The following is a 19,893-nucleotide window of genomic DNA, read 5'->3' as shown; positions in this document are numbered from 1 at the left end:
ACTGATAACCATGGAACATACAAGCTCTATGTATGATCTATTTTCTGTGCGTGCCTCCTGATACTTTTGAGCGTCAAATAGACATGAAGGAGTTTATTCTTAACTCTTCCTGGAGAAATAGGGGAGTATGGTAGTCTCAGATGCAGAACTGAGGAATAAAAAACTTGCATGATTTGTTTTAAGGGCAAACAGAAGCCTTTACTAAAGGGGCAAGACCAGAAGTAGAAACCAAATCTCTGCTTTTGCAGCAAATGGAAAGTTAACGGTCTCGGTCCCTCTGCCTTCCAAAGCACACTGAGCTGGGGGCAGGTGGGAGCACGCCGGCAGTGTTGTAATGCTTTAGATCTTGTAAAGATACAGTCTGTGGGTTCTGCCGGCCGAGATTGGCTCATCTGCTGCAGTCAGTGTTTCTGTTTTGAAACTTCATTTACCACAGCAGAAACCACACTGGGACGAGGGAAATTAAAAAAAAAAAATTGACAAAACCCCACCTTTACATGTTACTAGTTTAAAAATATTTTAAGGTAACAGACAAATGCATGACTCTTGCTACTTTAAAATGTGCTTGAGGAATATAAATGTTTTTATGCAAGGATGGACAAATGTCAAAAGACACAGGCAAACAAAAACTATTCAGAAAACCAATGGAAGTAATTTCCCTTGTCTGTGATGAGCTGGCTGCCTCCGGCCAGTTCAATTCAGTGACTATGGATTAGCCTGATAAGCAGTACGCATTTAAAAAACTTCTAAAGAAAAAAAGGTGTGAAAAGTGAGCTGTTAGGGACATTTTTAGCTGTCCTGTACCTCATTCAGCAGTACCCCTGCCAAATTTATTACTACACAGTGCAAAGCTAGATTTATCAGATGGTATAAGGCCTATCAAAATGGGGCTGGCAGTGACCTTAAGAGATCACCCAGTCTGTCCCACTAGCCCTAGGCAGAGTCAGCTAAATTAGTGTCATTTCTGGCAGGTGTTTCTCTAATCTGCCCTTCGAAACATCCAGCAGCCCTCCCAGGTGACCCATCCTCACGTGTTGCTCCTCTTCCCACAAGGGGTTATTCCCAATGCCTCCTTTCTTGTTGAAACTGAACTCCATTCCTTTTCCTCCTTGTTTGTGGTGGACACGGAGAATAGATTATCCTTCTCATGTAAAGACTTACAGCGTTCCCCGCCACTCTTCCCCGGGCAAGGTGCATCTCTGGTAAGTTTAACTGCCGCGGAAGCAGAGATGAAGGCTTGACCGCCATCTCCACTGGAGGGAGAGAGAGGCACCTGGTCTGGTCCATCCTAATAGAGAGATGAACTAACCTACGGAAGAGTTTTATCTTCCTCTGCTCTTTATGACCACTGCAAAGCAGATGCCTCGCTCAGAGCCCAAGTTACTAGAGACAAATCTCCTCCTCATCTGCTGCTGTTTAAGGGCTAGAATTTTTTTAATCTTTCCTCCGGATGTTTTTGGACCATGCAGTGTATACTGTATTCTCTTTCAGACTCTGTTATATTCTTAAATCTCTCCTTGTTGGGCTTTTTAGTTTTCCCTCGTTGTTTTTTAATGAGAAGCCATTTATGGCTTTGATTCCCAGCAATCTAAGAAAATACCAATGTTGTATTTCTTCCTACGTGGGAATTGCAGCAGAAAGTTTGTTTGTGCCTCAGTCCCTCCCTCTCTTTCTACATGGATTACCTTGTTGCCCTTCTCAGGTCTTGGGCAGGATTGTGTGACTTCTGATTTTTTAATTTTTTTTTTTTTTAATCTCTTATTCCCAGTTGTTGATTATGCAGTTGATGGGTTTCCCAAAGTCTCATACACTTTAGTGCTGGGATGTGGTACAAAGAATGAAACTTGATACATGGATGATTTCTCATAGTCCATGGTAATACTGGTTTTGGTTTGTTCTTCTTAGTAGCATGCATATTAGTGGTTTAGGAGCTTCTCTATTTTACTGAACAGCTGTTGCAAATTTTAGGCTGTTTTCTTCACTTTCTTGGGCAGCTTCATCTTTACATTTGGATTAGTTTCACCTAAAGCAGTTGCAGAGGACGTTTATTTTGGGGGAAATCAAAACCTTTTATTTTCTAGGTTCTGTATCTCCCACTTAGAAGCAAATGTTAGATTAAGGCAGATTCCTGGAGGTCTTTCTGCTGCTTTCACATCCCCTGGCATCCTGAAACTTTTTAAATTTCATTATAACTGAGTATATAGTTTGAGCTCTTGCAAGATGACTGTCACTGGGCATTTCTGTCCAAGTGTTCAAGGAAATGGGACTTTCTACATACTTCTTGTAAACAAATAAGCTTGCCCTAAGGACTATACCTGACGAAACTTGTTCTCTGACTAGAAAAAATTTGAAAGCCACCGAACACTTGCTAGCTGCTAGAGATAAAAGAGAACAATGTTAGAAATACCCTCCATAAACAGCTTTATGATCTGAAGATACAGATGCAGGCATATACCAGAGTTTGTTTTGAACATTAACATACAGCTAGAGGCTTGGAAAACCCAGAGTTTCCACTGAGACAGTTTAAAGTAATTGGTCTCTACAGAATTGCAAGGAGATTGTTTTAATAAATGTATTGAAGAGAAAAGCTTTTACTGTTTGGCTCAAAGACAGCTAGAAGTCAGCAAGTTAATCAGGAAAACGGTGACTTTTACTTACAAAAGCAACTATATGTTACATATACAGGAGGATGAACACTATTACTTTAGTAGTAGTGAAATATACTACAAAAACCCCTTAAGGGCTGCTTAAGGAAGTAACAAAGGTCAAGGACTATTAATTCAGACAGGTTCCCACTGTTTGTGTCAATACGCTTTATTTCACCCTTCCTTTGTCTCTTTTTCTTATCTTAAGAACTAAAATTGCATCCCTGGAGGAAGAGCTTAAAGGGTTTTGAAAAGTCCCGAAGAACCACAGATTCACTTTTTCTCTTCCCCATTATGGTCTCGTGGCCACTGGCAAGGAGAACTTCCTTCCCAGCAGCTGCAGCTTCAGGGCTGGTCTTGGGGTTGCTCCCATGGGCGCAGCTCTCACAGCAGGAGGTGCTGGGGATTGAGTCACAACTTGGAGCTTGGGATTCTGCCCCTGGGCCCACGGGCCTCCATTTTGCAAGCAATTTAGCAATGTGAGCATCTCCATTAAATTTATTAGATTAGGAGTGTGTATTAGGAAGATGTGAAACTGGGTTCTTACGAGCCCCAGATTTCCTTGCTCATTCATTTGAAAAGCTGGTGCGGTGAACAGCTGTGGATACATGCACAGCCTTTATCATAACAGAGCAGCCCTACCATATATCTCTCTCTCACCTGATTCGTCTCCCTTATATCTTCCTTCTGGCAACAATCACATGTCTGCTCACAATTCCCTTCACCTGTTTCAGCTCTTGAATCAGCTGGTGCTCATTAGGCCACCTCTTAATTCTTCTCCACATCTCCCCCTTTTTTGTTTATGATTTTGTAGCATTGCCGAAGTCCTATCTTATCTTTGCCGAAACTCCCGATTCCAGAATTCTTCTCCACAAACAGCAATTTAGATGAGTGACCTAACAGTAGGTGTTCACTTTTGACTTTCTGGAGAATCAGCATGGTAGGTTAAATGACGCTGGGGCTATTGTGATCATCCAGTCCGATTCTTCAGTGTCAAGTCATACTTCTGTTGGTAAAGCTGTGTTTGCAGTAGACTCCACATGTCTTTTTAAAAATACCTGGTTTGATTTTTAAGAGTCCACTCAGCTACAACAAGAATTCTACTGAAGCATCAAGGGTATTTTCACAATTTCCAGTGTTAAATTGTTCTGATATTCAAATACCTTTACAATTTGAAAAATACGTGTCTCTTCTAGGCCGAACTTTTCTAGCTTTAGTTTCCAGTCCCTGGATATTTCCATGCCAATGTCTGTCATAAATGGCAAAGCCATTTTTGCTAGAGAAAAAACACATTCATACAGATGGAATTTGGGACTGCACTAGCTAGGGACACTTTTGAAAAAACTGAATTTCCATGGCCAACAACCTTGTGCTTTCAATGATAAGAAAGGCAGTATGTAGAATTTTATGGCTGACTTAAGTATCTTTTTTGGTTAACTTGGAAGCATATGTATTTGCAGATTCTTAGTGTATGTTGTTCCTTTCTTGTTTTCTTTCTCAGGAGAGTTGTATTGTTCTTTGCCCAACCCTAGGAATGTCCATTTTGAATCTATAAACATGAAGAATGTCCTTCACTGGTCAGCACCAGAAGGCACAGGAGATGGAGTACTCTACAAGGTGAAGTATTCAGTGTAAGTTGGTTTGTTTATTTTATCCCCCACTGACTTTTATTTTAGCATTTTAAATAATAGTTAAAAAAATATTTATGCAAGATAGGGCTGCTAAAAAGTAAAGAAAGGAGAACTAAAATGTGGGTTAGACTTAAGCAATATGGTTTTTAACTTTTACTTCTCCTGCTGCTTACTTCAGATCCAGTTAAAAAAATTATAAGGAGACTTTCTTCCTATTAAAGAAGCATAGGATACACCATGGAAGCTTTCAGGGGCATTGCTGAGAAACGAGACAGAAGGACAAATGAGGACTGTGCTGTCGATTGGCATCTGTACACATTAGCCTTCTGTACATATTTAAACGGATCTGGAGATGTAGTATTTAAGAGAATATTAACAGCACACAGTGTTTCGTTGGTCTTTTCTAACAGCTGACTCCCACAGATTTCTTCTGATCCCGCAAGCCTCTCTAGTCTAGGAGAAAATCCACTGACGTTATCAAGTATTGTAGAAAACCATGTGGTTGGAATCAGGCCCTTCTATTTTCAAGGTCTGCACCTTTGTAGGTTATCAAGGAATTTGAGTAAGGACCAAAATCCATTTCCATTATTCCCACCGAGAGAGCACTGGGTCATTCTGCAGGACAGTGCTGGAAGTTTAGCTTATAAATAGGCGTAGCACTGTAGTCATGGATGATGTAATGCTCCAAATCTTTACCTCTAATATGAACACTTCCCTCGGTCTAGTAATTTTTTCATGACACTAAAACAAATTTGCATCTCCAGAAGTTTCCTGTGACTTGTACTGGCTACTAAAAACAGCAAGGAGGTGCTTCTACAGCCAGAGACTGCAACCTTTTTTGCCCAGCTCTGGCTGGCTGTGCTAACAGAGGAGCGACATAGTCCGCCTCCTAGGAAAGGGGAGAGTGCTCCCCTTGGAGCGAGCATAATTGTGCGATATGGGAATGGAACGAGCAATAATAGTGTGGAAGGTAAAATGCTCAGAAAGCACTAGCTACGCTGACTCTGCAGGGTCAGCTGGTCCACGGAAGAGTCTGTAGTCATAGGTACGGCCATCTCACACTGAAGACAAAAATATTCGTATGTGCTTCTACCTGCCTAGGAGAGCAAGGCCTTGAGCTAGGTGGAAAATGCTGGTGAGTGATACTGTCCTGCAGTCACGTAGAAGCTGCCACATGCCCTTACTAATGAGCAGCCAAAGGGGAATTCTTTTCAGCGTAATGTGAATTTGAGGAGCAGGAACTTCTGAGCAAATCCAGGCAGGAATTTTCGAAGGAAACCTTGATTTCTTCTACTAGTATGTAAGAGTTGGTCAGTACTGGGGCATTGTTGGTGGCATTTATATGCCCCTTTTTCAACTAGAAAGATTTTGAAGTTCATTGTATTCTAATGGAGTCTTTTAAACAAGAAAAAGAAGTAAAAGTCAGTGATGAGTCCTGTCCACTCATCTTGGAGACCCTGAGCATCATCTGTCTCCGTACACCAGGATGAGCCACTGACCATTCTGACAGAACTCTTTGTCTCTATATAAATAGTTATTCTGACTCCGTTATCCTGTGTTTAGAGTTCAAACTAAAGCTGTGGAGACTGAAATTGAGAGATCTCTGGTCTGTGTAAGCAAAACTGGACTTGGATTGGTATCAGTAACATCCCGGTTAGTTCCATATGGGCCTCTTCTGGATAGGGCCTAGTCTGATCTATTTTTTCATTAAAAACTTGTGGAAATCTTGTGTTTTATCTCAGCTGAAGTTGGGAATTCCTTGAAGTTGCAGATTTCTGCAAAACAAGCAAACTGTAATATGTTTCTGTGCTATATTATCAGGTGGCTAATATCATGTCAATAGCTTTTGTACAGCTCCTTTCTCTTTCTTTTTCAATATAGATACGGTGTTGGCAAATGGATTAGAAAGCCAGAATGCAGGAATATCAACAGAACATGGTGTGACCTCTCCAGAGAGACCTCTGACTACGAAGAACAATACTATGCGACCGTTAAAGCCTTCCTAAACGGCATGTGCTCTGACTGGATGGAGACCACACGATTCAACCCTCTTACAGACAGTAAGGAAAGCTAATCACACAGCCAGATGTTCAATGGCCTTGATTAATACTGTGTGCTCAGACTTCGTGTGCCTTCATAGCGTATGATATTTTAATTTTAACATGAGGTTAGATTTTTTTGCAGTTTCACATTTATGCTTTTGGCAGAAGTAATTGAAATGATAATATTAGCATTTGCATATATGTGTGTTATTTGTACAGTCTTATATGTACTGAATACTCTTTTATGCTATGGTAAAGCTTTACTCAAGGCAAATAAAAGCTGTGGCACATCCACAGTAAAAAGAACTCTGATTTTGAAAAGGCTCTATTAAACCAAGCAGTAATTGTACTCTAGAGCACAATATCTCTTATCTGTGCCAGATAATCTGAGAACATACTGGTAATTTAGCTTGTTTTAGCAAATTGAGTTTCAAGGTTGTTTATCCTGCGGTCATAGGAATTCCTAGGCAAAATTCCAAGTCAGCGTTCACCTTCTCACTGTGAATATCCTCTTAGTTATCTGATAAAATAATTTTCTACCAATATAAATGAATTGTTCGAAGTCCTACTTAGACTTCCCAAAACATTACAAAAATTTAATGTCATCCACTTTAAGAAACTGCATGGTCAAATTAGTGTGCCTCTGCTGCATTTGACTGCTTTTTGTACGTGTTCATTTTTCCAGCTAAAATTGATCCACCCATGATAAGTGTATCTTCTACTGAGAAATCTATTTCAATCATTCTGACTGCTCCTGAGAAGTGGAATAGAAGTCCTGAGGGAGAACCCATATCTCTGCTTCAAGTGTATCCTGGCCTGCAATACAACGTGTCTGTCCTCAACAAAAAAACAAAGAAGCGGGTAAGCTTTGATAACGCTGTAGAACTGCACCGGTTGTATCTGTGCTCTGTGCTTCCTGAAATGTGCTTTGTCCATAACAGCAAGAATCGCAATAGAATTCACAGGCTTACAAGAATTGTAGGATCATTCAGGTCGGAAGGGAGCTCAGGAGGTCTCTACTCCAAAGTCCTGTTCAAAGCAGGATCGGCTGTGAGCTCAGACCAGGTTGCTCAGGGTTTGTCCAGTTGCAACCTGCAAACCTCCAAGGACGGAGACTGCATAACCTGTTCCACTGCTCAGCTGTCCTCTCGGGGGAAGAAGCGTTTCTTTACATCCAGTCTGAACCTCCCTTTTTCAACTCCTGTCCATTGTCTCTCATCCTCCCGCCATTCAGCACTGTGAAGAACCTGGCTTCATCTTGATTACTTCCCTGGGTCATCCTGGGGGCTGCTGTTAGGTCCCCCTGAAGCCACCTCTTCTTTCCCAGGTGGAACAAGCTCCAGTTCCTTAGCGTCTCTTCTCAGGGCAGTGCTCCAGCCCCAGCCATCTTGATGATCCTCTACTAAATCCACTCCAGTTTGTCAGTCTTCTCTGGATCGGCGGGAACAAAACTGCACACAGTATTGTAGATGTGGTCTGATGAGCGCTGTGTGGATGGGGATAATCCCTCTTCTCCATCTCCCGTTAACACAGCCCAGGATGCTGTGTGCCTCCTTTTCTGCAAGGGCATGTTGCTGGCTCATGTTCAGCTTGCTGCCTGTCCCTAGTCCGCGTTGGCAGAGCTGCTCCCCAGCCAGTCAGTCTACTGGCAATACCTGCAATACATCGTGACAAAGCGCATCCTTTGCCACCACATCTGAACATCTTCATTCATCTGTCTCTGCAGATTTACATTTCATTAGCAATTAGTAGTTCCCAGCATAAACACAGTAAATGAGGAAGAGTTCAGTCATCAGTTACAAAAACATTCATCCAGGCACAATCTCTGTCTGGCAGATCTCTGAATTTCCTGAAAAAAGACAGAAACTTTACACCAAAAAAAGTCACCTTCTCTCAAAAGGGATATTAAAACATCAGGATTAGTAATTAGAGGTATACAAAAGTTTTTTTGACTTTGTTTTTGTTTGTTTGTTTTTTTAATAAAGATGCTTGACATAGAGCGATTACTTTACCTTGAACTCCAAGATCTACATAACACCCCTTGTTCTAAGGCTCCTATCTTCACCAGAACATCCCAGTTTGAAAGATTTTGTGGAACTGTACCGTGTGCCTTTCATTGGCCTATGCGTCAGGACAGGGCTGGAGTGATGCTGTAGCTCTACTGCAACATCAGCATGAGAATGTGGACTAGTGGTGGCACACGGTCCTACTTCATATAAAGCATGAAATTGTTCAGTAGTGGTAGAAGAATGATTGAATGGAAGATAAAATATTCAGAGAGGACGTGACCTAATCAATAACTTGAGTTTTGATTGCATTCAGAAAAAAAGGATGCAGCTGGCAGTTCCTACAGTATCATTTTCTTTCCAGAAAATTTGTGTGCTTGTGACACATTTTGTATATAAGATCTTTACTTTTCTGTAAGTTAGGAGGTAAAGGGAAAAAAACCAACCACTTTTTTTATGTCTTCCAGTGGTTCTTCTCCGTAAGCAACAACACCTTGGTTGTGCCCTGGTTAGAACCTGGAACAGCTTATTGTGTCAGTGCACAGATATATGTCACCACACCACTTTTGCACAGTGGGTTCTCCAAAGAATATTGCATTGATACTTTGAAAGGTATGTGTAAGCTGGCAAATTACAGAAAGAAGATGCAAGTTAGAAAAAATCACGGTGATTGAATTTAAGTTTTTTATGTATCCATTCTCAGAGTGAAAAGCTAGCATTGTTTCTCCCCTCTCTGTGCATTTGTACTAATGAAAAAAATCTTTCCTTTAATAAAACATATCTGGGATTTACTGACTGGAAGGTATGACAGTACCTCTGAAGAAAAGGATCTGTATTCTTTGAGTCTTAGTGAATGGAGAATATTTTTTCTCCTTGAATGAGGTTTGGGAGTGGCAGAGCTGGGTCAGTCTGAAGTTAGCAACAGGAGAACCTGAGGGAGGAGTTGTTACTTGTTTTTAGAATTTAATTTATAATTTAGATACTAATAAAAATTTGTCCTGTAGCTCAAATGTCATTTTTTAAAATTTCTTGCAAATTCCATGTTTATCTAAAACGTTTGCATCCCATATCCAAAAAGCAATGCGGTGAATGCACGTTGCTATCTGAATACATTAAAAAGTTGCTCAGTACAATGAAAACTTTTCTTTTGTTAACAGATAAAACGGCAGATGAGACTATAACAATCGTATTTGGATGTGTTCTGCCTATCATGCTGGCTGTCCTTTTTATGTCAATGACATGCTATTGTGTGCACAAGTATATTCATGTCAGCAAACAGAAACATCCAACAAACCTGGTAAGTGTTCTTTGTTGCTGGATGACGCTGCCAACCTTGGCATTCACAGCAGAGCCGTGCGTTTTCTGGGGCTCCAAGTTGGCTGGGAGGAAACTATGGCTAGCTGCAAATAAAAGCTCTAGTTGCCACTCAGATCAAGAAAAGAACATCACATTGAAGGTTATTAAATGCAAGAAAAACAGAGTAATAACTCAAGTTAGCAATTGTGTCTAAAAGGATGACCAGATCTGAAAAGGTGACCAGAGCTAATGAGGACCAGAACAGAGCTGTTCGTTTGGGAAGAGTCATTGCTATAAGCGAGGTCTGAGGCACACTGAGACAAGTTCTTTTAGGAAGTTGGCAATCCCAAGGGAGTTTGTCTAGGAAGAAGCACAGTAGAGATTCAGTGAACGAAAGTTACTAATTGGTTGAAATCAGAAACAAGAAGAGAAGGTAATTAAGCAGTGCAGAAACCCCATGATGTTTTCTTGGACTATTACTTGGTATTACATTTTACCATTTAATTGTGATTGTGAAGGATTTAGCACATGTGCGTCATACAGATAATTTAATCTGGATTTCAAGAATACTTTCAAATACTGCACTGTTTCCTAACATCCAAAAATGTACCAACAAACTCATTCTGTTATTTAGACAGCCTAAATACACTTTCTACAAAAAAAGGTTTGCAAGTTTCTTAGAGCTGCAAAGTTTGTTAATTTTTAGAAAGAACACACAAAGTCTAAGAAACGCTATTGGTTTCCAGCTCATAAGCCCAGCAGAGCTTTCTCACAGCTATCTCTAAACAAGGTGCTCAACCATAAACATGCAATTACAATAATGAATGAACACTTTGATGTTAATCCAATCTGCATGACATGGGAGGTATAAAGGAGTTGGTTTCAACATGCTGATCTTTCCGAACAAATCTAGAGCAGCACAGAGGAGAAATGTTCACAGAGGGACTGAATGCTTCATAAAGGGTTCAGAAGGAGGAGAGCAGCTACTGCTGCAGTGTGTTCAGATGTGCACGGAGACACCTCCTGCACCTGAAGAGGCACCAGCTTTATCACAGAACTGTGGAATCACAAAGTGGTTTGGTTTGGAAGGGACCTTCAAAGATCATGTAGTCCATCTACCTTGCCATGGGCAGGGACATCTGTCACTACATCAGGTTGCTCAAAGCCCTATCCAACCTGACTCTGAACACTTGCAATGATGGGGCACCCACAACTTCTCTGGGCAACCTGTTCCAGTGCCTCACCACCCTCATAGTAAAGAGTTTCTTTCTTACGTCCAATCTAAATCTACCCTCTTTCCGTTTAAAACCATTGTCCCTTGTCACTACAGTAAAAGATCTATCTCGGTCTTTCTTGTTCTTTATTCTTTATCCTGGGATGCAGGGCATGGTAGGGGTAGATAGCATGGTCTCCCTTGGAGAGCTAGCAGGACAGGGCTCTTACAGTCAGAGAACATAAAGGGCTACTTAATGAAAATTTCCCACTCAGCAGCAGACTAAACTCCAACTCCAGGAGTCTCTTCTTTTATAAATGTATTATTTATATGTTCGGGTTTTTTTAATGTCCATTGCACTTTTTTATCACCACCTTGAAAGCTTCAATTTTATTTCTCCAACTCTGGGTTCAGTTCATGTTAAGGTAACAAATAAATATAGACTTGGTATTTTAATGACGCTCACTGCTTTTCCCAACCTACAGGCTATTCCACATGGGCACCCCGTGTGGTCAGGGGGAGATGGAATAAGCAGTTTGTTTTGATCCAGCACTTCTGACCTAGGGGAGCTTTCAGACTACCTGGTACATAGATTAGTGGTCTTAGTCTTCCATTTAAGCTTGAAAACACTGAAGTGGTTGGTTTTTATCACACTTTCCTGTATTGACTGCTCATACAGTGTTTATTTCTGTTAGAAATATTACCCATTCCAGAAAGATTCCTATTGTTTAACTAGATGATTTATCATAGAGTCACAAAAGCAGCCTGTGACAGACTGCACAATGCAGGCTCCATACACTGCACTTCAACCTTAGGTATAGCTTCCTCTCCGAAAGGAAACCTGATATTACTGAATTCTCTGTAAGCTATACCTTAACACGGTACCTGATTCTGTGCTTGTGGGATGTGGTTTTGACTGCATTTCCTCTTCACCGGTTAAAAAGAGTGGAATAGATTCTGTAATCTGTGACCCAAGGACAACTCTGACGTTTTCTCCAAAGTCACATGAGTTTGTGCTGGTGGAAACAAAACCAGAATATGACAGAATTGTTCTAACCATTATTTTGACATGGGGAAGATGAGAAAAGGGAAATTAGAGCGGGTCATAATATAGTTTTACTTCGGATAGAATTAAAAAAGTGCAGCATATTAACATTTCTGGAGGTTTATACAATGAACTTCCTTCTTTCCTAAATTGACTTATTGAATCTTAATAAGGTCTAGCCTAGCCTTATATTTTAAAAATCTGTAACAGTATAATAGAATAGAGTAGAATAGAATAGACTATTTCAGTTGGAAGGGACCTACAACGATCATCTAGTCCAACCACCTGACCACTTCAGGGCTGACCAAAGGTAAAGCATGTTGCTGTGGGCATTGTCCAAATGCCTCTTAAACACAGGCAGGCTTGGGGCATCGACCACCTCTCTAGGAAGCCTGTTCCAGTGTTTGACCACCCTCTGGGTAAAGAAATGCTTCCTAATGTCCAGTCTAAACCTCCCCTGGCGCAGCTTTGAACCATTCCCACGCGTCCTGTCACTGGATCCCAGGGAGAAGAGCTCAGCACCTCCCTCTCCACTTCCCCTCCTCAGGAAGCTGCAGAGAGCGATGAGGTCGCCCCTCAGCCTCCTTTTCTCCAAACTAGGCAAGCCCCAAGTCCTTAGCTGTTCCTCGTAGGACATGTCTTCCAGCCCTTTCACCAGCTTTGTTGCCCTCCTCTGGATGCATTCAAGGACTTTCACATCCTTCTTAAATTGTGGGGCCCAGAACTGCACACAGCACTCAAGGTGAGGCCGCGCCAATACTGAGTACTTGTACCAATTTGTACTTGTGCCTGGTGTTACTCCGTCCTAGGTGCAGAATCCGACATTTCGACTTGTTAAATAATTGACCAATGCTCCAATCTATCTAGAACCCTTTGTAAGGCCTCTTGTCCCTCAAGAGAGCCAACAGGACCTCCTGTTTGGTATCATCAGCAAACTTGCTAGTGGTGCATTCAACTCCTGCATCCAGATCGTTGATGAATATATTGAACAGGACTGGCCCTAGAATTGAGCCCTGAGGAGCACCACTGGTGAGTGGTTGCCGCCCAGATGTAGCCACATTCACTACAACCCTTCGAGCCCTGCCTGTCAGCCAGTTCTTCACCCAGCGCACTGTGAACCTGCTCATCCCACAGTTGGACAACTTGTCCATAAGGATGCTGTGAGGTATCAAAAGCCTTACTAAAATCAAGAAAAACTACATCCACTGCCTTCCCTTCATTCCTAGGCGGGTGACCTTATATAAGGTCATAAGTATAATCTTCTCCATAATTTTTCCAGGAGATTGTCTGCTCCTGTGCTTCTAAAAGGTGGTTCTTAAAGACTGACCTGCACTTATGGACTCCTAAGCCCTCAAAAGCAGATTCCCAGGGGACACTGCTAAGTAACTCCCTGGGTAGCTTAAAGTTTGCTCTCCTGAAGTCCAGGGTAGCAACTTTGCTGTCCTTTTTTCTCATTTTAAATTTTAAACTCAGCCATTTCATGATCGCTGTGGCTAAGACAGCCACCTACCATCACATCCCCCATAAGTCCTTCTCTATTCACAAATAGCAAGTCTAGGAGGGCATCTTTCCTAGTTGCCTCACTGAGTACCTACCTGACAAGAAATTATCCCCTGCAAACTTCAAGTATTTCCAAGACCTGTTCGTCACAGCAGTATGATATTCCCAGTGGATGTCTGGGAAGTTGAAATCTCCCATAACTCATTAGTGCTTACATCCTGGCTGGGCGATCAGTAGTAGACACCCACTACAACATCTCCTTTGTTTTCCGTCCCCCTAATCCTTACCCAGAGCCTCTCCACCACATCATCACTGTAAGGGCTGTACAATCAAACCTCTCCCTTATGTACAATACAACACCTCCACCTTGCCTACCCTGCCTATCCCTCCTGAACAGCCTGTAGCCCTCCATCCCAGCACTCCGATTGTGGGACTCATTCCACCAAGTCTCACTAATACCAATGACATCGTAGCTCTGGGAGCTGACCAACGCTTCCAGTTCATCCTGTTTGTTTCTCATACTGCGTGCAAGCAGCAACATGGTATTTTTACTATACTTTGCTCAAATCAAAATATTTTTTGCTTTCCAGGTATGGCACTACACTGACAAATGCAAGGAAAGGGTTTTCATACCATGTGAAAAAATAGTGGTCAACATTATCACTGTTAATGTGGATGAGTACAAGCTATCTCAGGAATCTAGTCATCTATCAGAAAGGAAAAGTCCCCGTTATTATACTGTTTACAGTGGCACCGAAGGAAAGGATTTGCCTTCAAAAGAAGAGCTGGAAACAAAACATTTGCTTGATATTTCACATGAAGAGATTTCACACAAAGATGGTATTTTAGTGGAAGGGGAGCAAACTGGGAACTGGCCATCTTATGGCCAGACTGGAACAAAGAATACTTTGAGACAGAAAAATGCAGGGACTGTAGAGTATGAACATGATGTAAGGGCTGAAGACTTCAGTCCTGGTCAGAAACTAGATGATCTCAGTTTGAAAGAGAAGACCTCTGCCCCCAGGGGACTACTAGGTGAGCCACAGATTGCTGTGGAGGACTTGGTTAATACGAAAACAGGACAACCATATTGCCCCCAGCTAGAGGTGAGGGCAGCAGTCCCTTGTTTGGGACAGAAAATAGAGGAACTTAATTTGAAGATGGTTGATGCAGCAGATGAATTGCCAGGTGAGACCTGTATCAACTTGGTGGATTTGGATACTGAAAAATCTGGGCAGACATCCTATCCTCAGCTGGAAAAAATAGCACAGGGCCTCACGGAGAAAGAGGATGAACAGACCATACTAGTAGATTGGGATCCTCACACTGGAAGACTGTATATTCCTACCTTGTCCATTGTTGAAAATCAGGTGTGTGAAGGACTATTCAAGTGTGATGATCCTGACAAAGAGGGAATTTTGTCCAGACTGTATGAGAAAGAGGTATCTGATGAATCATCAGAGGACCGAGAAATGTATCTCCTGCAATTCAAGGAGCAATGGGGACTGCATGTAGAAATGGAAGACCGAACAGTAATTTTCTAAAATATTCCAAAATGCAAAATCTTGTTTCCTTTGCCAAAGAGAGCGAGGGACTCAGTGGAGCAAACACATCTTAATGTATTGAAGTTTTTGGAACCATCACAGTTGAACAACTTATTCATGATATGTTATTTATAACAGTTTCCAGACGTGGTATCAGTGATTTCAACTCCCATCATAAACTCCTCAGGTAAAATATGATGGTTATGAGATTCTCTACTTTTAAAAAACATATATATTTTTACAGAGGATGCTGTTAGGATTTTCAAATTGTAATTCCTACCAAAACAAATTATCGGCATTTCAAAGCAGTTATTTTTAGCGAATAAAAAGCAACAATATGACATTTGCTGGGCTATTTCATGTATCTTGACACAATGCAGTCTTTTCTAGGTCTCACTCCTGCTACACGTAATGGTTTGAGCTGACTTTTGTGGAAGTTAAGGGCATTCCAGTATGTATTTTGTTTCTGTTTTATAAACATTCTTCCACTTAATGAAGTTCTTATGTATTTCTCTTGAAAGACTTGTCTGAGGTGCGGGGTCCCGTCCATACTTGTGCTGCGCGGATACGCAGCCAGCAGCAATTCTTTTAGCAGGTGTGCCTACAGGCTCAACAGACGTAAAGGAGAAGAAAGCAAGCATGAGTCTTACTGTAAACTGGGGGAAAATGCGGCACAGAGGGATTCATTCAGTGACGCCTATAATCTTACTGGACGGGCCGTGTCTCACTCAGCCTTAGACACTCGCAGTACGGCATCTGTATGACTCACGTCCTGCAAGCGTCTGCTCCTCTCCGATGACTTTAATGGCAGGCTGGCGTGACGAGCTCAGACGGAGAAGTCTGCCCCAGGCACACCGCTGCTTCTTCAGACACATCCCACTTGCCAGATGGGCAGATCCAGAAAGTGTACCTGTGGGCTTGCTTTTCTTATCTGATGTCCTGACCAGGACTTCTGATACAAGTTCACTTTTTCTCCCATGTCACATAATATTTATTTAGGGTAGTAAAATAACAGGATATTCTAGAAATTACTTACTAGAGCAGGTGACACTTTTCTGTTCAAAGCCTATCTGTCACTTTTCTACTTAATGGACCAATGTTTTTGGATCACCGAAAAAAATCACAGTAATGTTTTGTTTGGTTTTGAGCGGAGAAGCAAAAAAAAAAAAGAAGAAACTTTTCTATGATGTTTGAAACTTGTACCCTCCCAACTAGGTACATGGATAGGTGTATTTTTGAAGGAAGACCTTTACCAATATCTTTTCTCTCAGGTAATGTTTTTGTTGGCATTTTCTGTAACTATTCATCCTCTGAAATACTTCAGTTGTAGTCATAGACTTTAAAACCAGAAATGACAGTAAAATATTTCATGCCGATGAATCCTTACCTGATGAAAAAATGTCCTCAACTGTTTTTATAATAAAGATATAGATCATATAGCAATGTTATACCTAAATACTTATATCAATACATTTGTGCATCGGGAGGTTCACAGAGGAGGGTTATAGCTCAGTGTGAAAGAAAAAAATAGTTGGAGAGGGTCCCCTGAACAGATGTGAAAAGGGCAAAATTTCTACTACTATAGACCAGCCTCATTTAAGCCACTCAAAATTCCTAGTATTTCCTAAAGTTTTCTTAACTAACCTCTTTGCATATAGTCTCTTAATTGTCTTTTGCAATGTGGGGGCTCTAACCCATTGGTAGGAAACAATTTACTTTTTTTCTGTAGTCTGTTGAATTTTATCCAGTTACGGCTGCCCTAAGATCTATCACTTGTGTTTAGTGTCCGTCTTCCATATGGAAGGATGAGGATGCTCCAGCTCCCTCAATAGTTTGGTCCAGCTGCCAACCAACCTTCCTTGAAGAGAAAGGTATCCCTTATGTTTGGTTTGTATTTCCTCTGCCCTTATTTGCCAGCTGCTGGTGTCCGCTGCTGCTTATTTTGTTAGATAAACAAGCCTTGCCCCAACAATTACTACGTGCAAGGACACTTACATACCGTAATCAAGTCATTGCTGATTAAAATTTGAAAACTTGGTAACTAAACCATAGAACTTCATTCAGTTCTTTGGTCATCATAATCTCCTTTCTCTGCATCTTATCCCATTTTTTTTACTTTTCAGTTAGAAATAAGTTGTATAGCATTTATTTCCTCTCTTGTACTTGAAAAGTCATGGCCTTCCTACTTAACATTACTTGTGATCAGGGCACGAGATACTGAGATTCTTGCAATCACAGATGCATTTTCATGATAAATGTATGCTTTGAAATAGTAGTTAATTTTTGGACCAAATATTTGTAGTAGAAGTTTGCAGCACTTTCAGTATTGCTTCCTTTTGATCTGAATTTGCATTAAATTCAGAACTGATACTAGATTATGCAAACAGTCCTTCTTCATATTTATAAGATATACTTTCAAAGTGTTCTCAGGATAATCACAGCAAAAAAAGCTGGGGAAAAAAAAAGTAAATGAAACTAAGAACTTTCTTTTATATGCAAAAGAATTTTTGAGGTTAGCTAGTCAAGTTCTGGAATTGATAAGGCAGAAAAAATGGTGCCAATTTCCATCAATATAATACCAGTAAATTGTTGATGGCTTTTTTAATATCCTCAGACTTACTCTTATTTTGCCTTAAAATCTTCTAATTTTATTAAACAGGCGAAACTGATTAGACATGGTACCTTCAGCAAGCCAAACAGTCAGCAAGAAGCAAAATACTTCCATGTAAAACTGTAATTCTACCTACAAGATTTCAGACAAGAGGCAACTATTAATTACATGGAAGATCCAAGCAATAAGAGAGCTGACATGTTCCTAGTCTTTTATTACACTTTACTAGACTTTGGCTAGCCACATTTAATAGACTTAATGCAGCCAAAAGCAAGGACATATATCTAGAAGCAAAGACTATACTCAAACATAAGGCTACTTGCGGCCTGAAAATCAATGATTTTGAAAATGATGTGGGAGATTAATAGAACTAAGTAGTGGTATGTTGAGGACAAAAGGATGTATATTTCTTGACTAAATGGCAATGAAAGTAGAATTTCACCTGTGTCTGCAGGGCTGATGTGACCACTACTGGAAAAACCGCATCCAGTTTACAAAATAAGCCAAGCCATGAAGATAGAAGGCAAATACTACTATAAAAGGCTAAGGCAACGCTCTTTCGAGCTTGAAAAACAGGAAGCCTAGCTATCAAAATGAGATCTAATGGTGATGAAACTGATAGCTAGGTGTGGGCACACGCAGTTTTGGAAAAGGAACTATAATTTGTAAGTGTGGTTTTGCTGCCTACAACTTGGAGAGAGTGACAGGGTTCTTGAAGGAGAGACTGAAACAGGCAGCTGAGTGCAGGATACCTGTGGTCTGACTTTACAGTGGCCCTGGAAAAACTGCTGCACAGTGAGAACGAGCAGATGGAAAAGTCTAAATACAGCAGGCAAAAATGCAGTATGAGCTGTGTGCCTGGCGCGATAAGGATTGCAGCCGGAGCACCCGCCCAGTGGGTGAAGTTAGCCAGGTGAGGAACACATGCTGACTGCCTAATACATGACGCAGGATAACCTGTAGCGTGAAGCATAGGGAAATGATCAAATCGTTAGAAGGAAAACCAAATTGCAGAGCCATTGGATGCGAGCAGCTGGATTGCCTGGGGCTCTCTGATCACCTCACCAGAGGACTACTAAAGGAGCATGGGTGGCTGGCCAAGGCTGAGATGAGGCTGTTCTCTGCAGAAGTGGAATCAGAAAGAGTTCTTGGAGTGGCCCGCTGTGGGTAGAGGGTAAGCGGGTGCATTTTGAAGATGCCAGCAGTGCATTAGCATCTGTAATGGTCCAGTAATTTGCAACGCACCAATAGTGCAGTGGTTAGAAGGAGAGGTGGGCTCTGGAAAGAGTAGCTAACGCTGTTAATCAGATAGCCCAGATTTTCCTATGGATATTAAGGTAGGTCCAGCAAGAGCTCTGAAAAACATTCTCAGGCTCTAGAAAACGCACAATATGAAAACATCCTGAGCAAGGAAATACTTCAAATTATATTATTAGTAAATAACTGCACAGAAACATGCTCAATTTCTACTGATTTCAAATTAAATTTTAAGTTAAGCTTATGCTTTAGCACTTCCCTAAAGAGGAATGAATTCCTGAATTGGGACTGACAAAATCTATCAAAGTTTATCAGAAGAGAGTTAGGTCATGAATTCCATAAGGTCTAACCTGCAAATACAGGTTTAACCAGATGAAATGATTGGAATGTGAAGCAAGCGAAACTTAAAATAGAACGGCAGCATGCTTCAAACATTTTAAAACAAAGACAATTGACTATTTATTGTGAAAATTCTCCAATACCTGTAGGTCTTTCAAACAAGCGTGTCTTTTTTCAACAATAATGCTAACAGATGGGTGACATTTCTTGCCTGGAATATGCTGAATGGTATAATGATGCTCATACACTGTCAAGTCTTAAAACTAATTAATCCTTTTTTTCCCTTTTAAATAAGAAATATTGGCTCATCTATACAGAGGAGTTAAAAAAAAGTCATTCCAAGCACCATATTTTTAAACAATTGCAGTTTCTATGTCTGATGTGATTCATTCTTGCGAAGTCAAAGATTTAAACCTGTTCAGCTAACTCCTGTTGTCCATTCAAAATACCAGTGTTCTCCATAAAAGGAAGACACAGCAACAAGTCAAAGATTTTTCTGCTTTGGTTTTGCATATAGGTTTCAAGCTACATCAGCCCAGGATCACATAGCAGTAAGTGCAGGAAGTCATTTTCATGTTTAGTGTCACCTAGAAACCATAAAGATTTTTGGTAATTTGTACCGGCAATAACACTAAGCTGATCTTAATTTCTCACTGTCTTTTCCCTTTCTGGAACAACAAAAAAAAAAGAGAATAAAAAGTACAGACTTCTGTTTTTTTTAAAACCTCCAGAATCAGTTTAGCTGAGACAGATTTTCCCAGCCT

The 19,893-nt window shown here is 40.9% G+C and overlaps 1 protein-coding gene across 2 annotated transcripts in view; it reads left to right on the top strand.

Annotated features, from left to right (window-relative positions):
• The window catches only part of IL20RA (interleukin 20 receptor subunit alpha), a 30,913-nt gene extending 13,976 nt beyond the window's left edge, over positions 1 to 16,937 (top strand). Inside the window, exons 2-7 of one of the 2 annotated variants that reach the window (XM_075145933.1) lie at positions 4,147 to 4,276; positions 6,158 to 6,336; positions 7,004 to 7,179; positions 8,792 to 8,936; positions 9,482 to 9,621; positions 13,969 to 16,937. In XM_075145933.1, the coding sequence (XP_075002034.1) occupies positions 4,147 to 4,276; positions 6,158 to 6,336; positions 7,004 to 7,179; positions 8,792 to 8,936; positions 9,482 to 9,621; positions 13,969 to 14,922 (1,724 nt within the window). In that variant the 3' untranslated portion in view covers positions 14,923 to 16,937. Of the gene's footprint in view, positions 1 to 4,146; positions 4,277 to 6,157; positions 6,337 to 7,003; positions 7,180 to 8,791; positions 8,937 to 9,481; positions 9,622 to 13,968 lie in introns of those variants that run through there. The other variant, XM_075145934.1, reaches the window with a different exon arrangement.
• Positions 16,938 to 19,893: the final 2,956 nt, after the last annotated feature.

This window comes from Calonectris borealis, chromosome 3 (genome assembly GCF_964195595.1).
Source record: "Calonectris borealis chromosome 3, bCalBor7.hap1.2, whole genome shotgun sequence".
Taxonomy (NCBI): domain Eukaryota; kingdom Metazoa; phylum Chordata; class Aves; order Procellariiformes; family Procellariidae; genus Calonectris; species Calonectris borealis.
Note: the sequence above shows the minus strand (reverse complement) of the source record. Positions and strands in the feature narration are given on the sequence as shown.